The 6,249-nt window shown below is 38.2% G+C and overlaps 1 protein-coding gene across 4 annotated transcripts in view; it reads right to left on the bottom strand.

Moving 5' to 3' along the window:
- Window positions 1-360: 360 nt before the first annotated feature.
- Window positions 361-6,249, bottom strand: part of RGS12 (regulator of G protein signaling 12) — a 91,432-nt gene continuing 85,543 nt past the window's right edge. For all 4 annotated transcript variants that reach the window (XM_068403367.1, XM_068403368.1, XM_068403370.1 and 1 more), the window contains one exon: window positions 361-725. In XM_068403367.1, the coding sequence (XP_068259468.1) occupies window positions 361-725 (365 nt within the window). The remainder of the gene's footprint in view (window positions 726-6,249) is intronic.

Genomic DNA, 6,249 nt, shown 5'->3' with positions numbered 1-6,249 from the left:
GAAATTATCTTAAATAAAAAGTTTGGATAGGGGAATTTACAGTGAGTTTGTCTTTATTAAAGACAAGAAGAGTAGGGGTGGAGTAATAATTTTAATTGCACTTCGCAATGGAATCATCCCAGGAAAAGTGGTATAGAAATGGTAAGAGAACAAAACCAAACAGCTCAATACTTGCGTTGAAATACTATTTTTTCATTCTACAGGTCCTAACTTATATCAGAAGAGACAGTCTGGCAGGCTCATTGAAGGCAACGGGTACTAAAAACAATCTATAACTTGCAGAAACTTGTCTCTAAGGCATATCTCTGTTGCTGCTGATACCAAGCAAAAATACCAGAACTCTTAATTAAAACCAGAGATTTAAACAAAAGTAGCTTTATACTGATTCTCAGTGCCCTTATTCTTCTCACTCTTGACAGTAATCAGAGATGGAAGGTCTGATGTCCTATAAACTCCAGTCCTCATCCTCCCTTGGCAAGATCTCAGTTCAGAGATGTAACCTTCAAAGCTGAGGTTCCCTTCAGAATCATCACAGGAGCGTGTGCCAGTGTCTTCCAGTTTGACTCCATCCACATCGATTATCCTGTTTACAGGGAGCTCTGTACCGGGGTTCTCTCTCACACCAGGAGGATTAAAACTTCTGCTGGTCTTTGCCTTGTGAGAGGTTTGCTCACAAGAGTTTCCTGAAGTCCCCTGTGAAACCTTTTTCTTTCTGTGGTTTGCACCTAACAGAAGAATTAAAAACAAAAAACACAAAACAGGAGAGTTATGTATCTTCTGGTTTCAGCAGTTTTCAATATTGCAACGTCCTCTGAGGTCCTAATGGTAGATAGTCAGCTGGGATATTTCTCTGCCCCATCAAGGAGAATTACTGATGTACCAAGTAGGTAACTAAACAGCAGATCTCAAAGATTAACATAAAATGTTAATATGTATCTGACTTAATTCAGTACTTTTCAGAGTTTTTATAAAGGCTCCATTAAAAATAACTACATAGTACAAATTTGTACACCTCTAGAACAAAAACTCTCACACCAGCACACCCAAAGGTGAAGGAAGAGAATATGGAGCTTCCACTGCGGCAGAACAGATGTTCCTTCATTTGAACTGGCCTCCAATACCAGATCCCTGCTGAGATATTGTCTTTACTTGGCTAGAGATTAATTCTCTAGCAGACTAAGAAAGGATGATTTGAAGTTGCAGTTCACTGTCCTGAACTGCAACCGAGCAATTATGGGCCATGGTTTACAGGACAAGAAGAAATAACTAAACCTGCTGAAGGGCTTTAGACATTCAAGAAGCACCAGTTATGCGTGATTTTTTTTTTAAACTTGAAATTTCTTTTTGGTACAGCACTTCTAAAATCATAATTGTTAGGATTCGGGTCTATTCTCTAGAACTACTCATACAAAGTCGTTACTATCCCAAGTTAATCCTAGATTTAGTTTTGTGTTAGATGTGACACTGCAAACTGCCCAGCACCTGTTAAAGCAAAGGCAGATAAAGCTGGTTTGCCTGTTTCAACAGGCAACGAGAAGGATGAAGAATGAGCTGATTTCATGATTTGCACCATGGTTATCAACATGATTGCTGTAGTCGAGATGCCCACACCATAATACTGTAAAAAGGGGCAAAATTTGCAGGGAGAGAGAACTGCTTTTATTAGACCAACTGATATCCAAGAAAAAAATAGAAAAACTTTCAAGGCACAAAGGCAGACCTGAGTAAGGGCTTCCATTTCACATTTAATTTCTTTTTTCCATGTATACCAGCTGGTCTTTTAAAAGATACCAACATGCCTTACCCAAACCATTTTTAACCTTTTTGCCGCAGTACACAGCAGTGTCTGACTAGCACATTTAGCCACACAAAAGGCATGAGCCTTGTGTGGTCAAATCCCATAGCTGGCTTTGAAATCTTTGTGTTTGTTGCATGAAGTGATGGGTACACTGTTTTTTGCAAGAAAAATAAATTTCAGTGTATAATCATCATAATCAAGAACTTTTTGGTATTAAGAAGGTGAAAAATGAAAATGAAAAGCACAAAAAAAAAGCAATTTCATACTGTTTCAATCAAATAACTCCAGGGTCTTCTCAAGGGTTAAAGCTTTCTATTTAATGAAAATAAGGTAAAATCCTAAGTAGTGCAATATTATTTTAGTGCTTTAGCTACAGTGCAGCCCCACATTAATAATGTGGATATTCCATATCAGTAATGCTTGCCTTTTTTCTCATCCAGAGGAATTAGTCCAAGCTCCAAACAAATCAGCTGAGCAATAGCAGAGAGAAGGCAGAAAGCTTTCTCAGCCCTGTTAGCCCAGCATGACTTCAGCCTACTAAATTACAGGTAACATTTAATGGGACTATATTACGCTTAATGTTTACATCTTCCTACTGCAGCTGAACACTGGCTTAATTTTAACTGCTGTTTGCATGGCTGTGGTGTAAAATGTTATTCTTCTATTCTAAAATGTTTATTTTACATGATTGTACTGAATTGTACTCTTGATCTTTTTAATCTATTATTCTATGCCCTTGGAGGAAGATCTCTGACTCTCCTTTTATGTTGGTTTAAAAGAGATACCAATTTTAAAAGAGCCATACTAATGACACGTTACACCAAACAGTTTGCGTTGACAGAGCATGAGAGTCATCCAGTTGTCCTAGTATTGAGAATACATCCTTCTGCTAAATGTAATGTAAAGAAAGAACTTTGATGGTGGTGTAAGGTCTCATTGCTCTGTTGACTTGAACTAAGCTGAAACACTTTCCACAGTCCAAAGACACAGCCTGCATTGACAGGCTACAACAGATGAAAGAACTGGAAACTCCTACTGGGGAATGCTATGGAAGGTGTAGGTATTGCTGTATTTATTTGGTTGCTAAGTCTTTCTACAGCTAAATATAAGGAATGCCATTAAATCTTGGAATTATGGTGTCACTGAGTCACCACAGAGAGCAACCGGTTTGCAAGCTGTCTAATAGGAGCAAAAATAAGGTCAATGTTAGCTCTTGGGCTTCACAAGACGTAAGCCCATCTGAAAAGGAATAAATCCATACTATGGGCAGTTTTTTTCTACTAATGCGCTGCTCAGAAGCAATCCCTCTGAAGCATCTACTAAATTACTACTAGAGGCAGGACAGTAACAGAGAAGGTCTAAAATACCAGTTCAAAAGAATACAGAATTACTAAGGGATGATACTGTGAAGATGATTTCTCTTTTCCTGGCAGGGTTGAAAAGATCTTGGCTCATCTACAACAAACAGGAAGATGATTTCAAGAGTAGCACTACACTGAAAAAATATTTTAATGTGCTCTTTTTTTCTCATTTTTAAAAAGAAATCAGTTATGAAGCAAGGCTATTTAGCACAAATAATAGCAGAGATTCCCCAAACCAGCTTGTGTATAAATGTATCCTGCAAGTTTTAAAATAGACTCAAGATTTGCATGTACCCCGTGGAGCTTTATAATGAGGCTTAAATGATGGCTACAGCACTGCTGCACTGGTCTCCTTCTCATATTGTCTTTTTGAGTAACAAATACCTGAGCAAACTGAGCTACGCAGAGCACCGTCTAAGGTGCAGAGAGCTTTCACAGATAAAATTTCTCTTCACATATTCTTGCACTGAAGTGATGAAAACCTGCATGGATATCTTTGCTTTGCCTTGCATAAACTATGTCAGGAATGATATTATATTTTCCCGAATCTAATCTGTCCGATGTCCTACCTAACTTCAGAAGGGAATGGAAGCCAGTTCCTAGAGCAGCAGTTACACAGATCAATTTCCAATCAGACTGGAATAGCATAATCACGGCTATTGGTAATCTTTGGCTCCCCCGCGAAGCATTCCACACAGCTCTAGGGGAATTTTCTTGTGCATCTGATCCCGTTAATATGTTCCAGCTGCTTTAAAGATGGGATGATGTATGTCTTCTGCTGTCTTTAAATGGGAGATCTGCTATTTTACAGACTCGCAGCTAGACTGCTTAGAAAGCTAAGTGCACCGGTCCACATTTTTCAAAAGGTTAACGATCAGGCAGTGTTTTAGCTGATCTCCTGATTTCCTTTACCAATATTACTCCTTTTCTGGTATTTTGATCTTGTGTATTATTTTTATATTTTTATATTGTTTCTACACCGTGATTATTAGATCCATCTATTTTCAATGTGCCCATTTTAGTTTTGATTCACTTGTTAAAGCATAATTTAGATCTAATTTGAAATTGAGCACCTTTATTTTTAAGTGAGCAATACTCAATCTAGTTCCATTCACACCATATTTATCTTTTTTTTTTACAAAAACAAGTAGATGTTAAAGTTTCACTGTAAGAGAGGAGCTCTGTATTTGAAAGTCCATACTGCGTGGATGTCATGTATGAGAATGTTAAATTCTATTCCATAATTTTCCCTACACCATTTCCATACAGACAGACCTCCCCCATGCAGATTCAGTGTTTCCCTTAGCCTTCTAACTTTGCTAAAATCCTACTGTCCTTGTCAAAATCATTTACTATATAGACGGCTCTCAGTTCTGCTGGAAGGTAACAAGGATACTCTCTGATTTCTGTTGATCTCAGGCATTCAACTGCTACTGTCAGAGAGGATCAGATGCTCAGTTAAGAAGAATGAGCTTCAGTTTGATGATTTTGTGCTGACTTACAGCAGATAAGAATCTGTTTGAAGTATTTCATAATACTTATAAGTCTTGTGAAAAGAAATCACCAAAGTTTTCAGGAACAACTTCCGGAAGCGGTTACTTACTGGCATATACTACCTCCAAATGCAATCAGTCATTTTCAGTCCCCAAATTCAGACTGGTGTGCTCTTTAATGCAGGAGATCAGGCAGATCCTGTTCTCATCTCTCATTCCATACAACCTGCCCTAAAGTGACAGCATGCTGGCTGAGAGCGCATTTTTTGACATGAGACTATAGAAAAGGAGCTTTGTGACAGTCGCTTCCGCAGTGGTGGTCACTGCAATGTCCTGGAAATATTTCAGTAGGATCAACTCTTTTCCTTAAAATACATGTAATCTGGCAGATTCACTCCGGGAAACCCACTTCTCCCTTCCTGTCCTAAACTCTTGTGAAATGGTACTTCAAAATTTTAGGCTTCCCAGATGTGGATTCTTTTAAGCGGTGGATAAATGACTTCCACACTGGCTGACGTACTGTTAGTACTGTAGGCATTTATTTTTTTTAAGTTTGTAAAGTGATTCATGCTTACGAAGGGAAAAGGATACTTTACATTTAAAATATAGAACTCTGCAGGTTAAATTCCCTTCAAAAGTTTCCTTCCTTTTATCTCTTAACTGATACAACACCGAGGAGAAAGAGCGTTTAATAAAAGGTTCCTACCTACAGTTTATGCTAAATCTTTTCAAAGGAAATTTGACTTTACATGCTGTATTTCATTTCCACGATCAAACACCAACTGCAGCATACACTCAGTGCCTTGAAATCTGACTCAGTAGCAATGAGGGCATCGAGCTAGGAAATGGATTACTCTACAAAGCAGCAACACTCTGCATTACCAGTCTATTTACTTTTGTCCTGGGAATTTCTGGAATACATTTGCAGCATTAAGTTTAAAAACACAGGGTGGATAGAAATTCTTCCATTGCTCTCATCTCAAAAGCATTCACAAGAAGAAAAAAGCACAAAACATTATTTGGCAAGACAAATTCTGAATATTACATAGAAGAGGGAGCTGGTATGGCTCCTACAGCTCACCAGTGACATATATAAGCAAAAAAGGAAACACTGCAAACTGTGTTTGCTGAGGGCAAACAGTGACCTTTTATATACCTGGCTACAACAGCTGCTGAAGGGAACCGCACACAACGTCATTTAAAAGCCAGGAACAGTCCAAGAATAAACAAAATGAAAACTTCTGAACTTTGATCCAGCGCGACATGCATGCCCTCAATAATGCCAGCCAATTTCCTTAAACTTTCTGCTTCTCCACTGCTAAAATTGAAATAATTTTCAGTCAAATACTTTCCAAGCAACAGGCGTGACAAAACATCACTGCAACAGTCTACAAACCCTCAGCCCTCAGTTCGACCTTCCAGCATTTATTGTTAACATCAGTTTCGCTTTTCCGTCAGTAGTCGGTAACAGCAGGTTTAATTACTGCGGAGAGCAGTACGTTGGGAAATAGTGGATTGAATTGAATCAGTTTTAATTTAATCTACCATTCATTATGTTATTTTTCAATTAAGATATTTCAAAATGTGGTTTAGCAGA

The sequence above is a fragment of the Nyctibius grandis genome, chromosome 6, assembly GCF_013368605.1.
Source record: "Nyctibius grandis isolate bNycGra1 chromosome 6, bNycGra1.pri, whole genome shotgun sequence".
NCBI classification, from domain to species: Eukaryota; Metazoa; Chordata; class Aves; order Nyctibiiformes; family Nyctibiidae; genus Nyctibius; species Nyctibius grandis.
The sequence above is the reverse complement of the archived record's forward strand: the minus strand, read 5'-3'. Positions and strand labels throughout refer to the sequence as shown.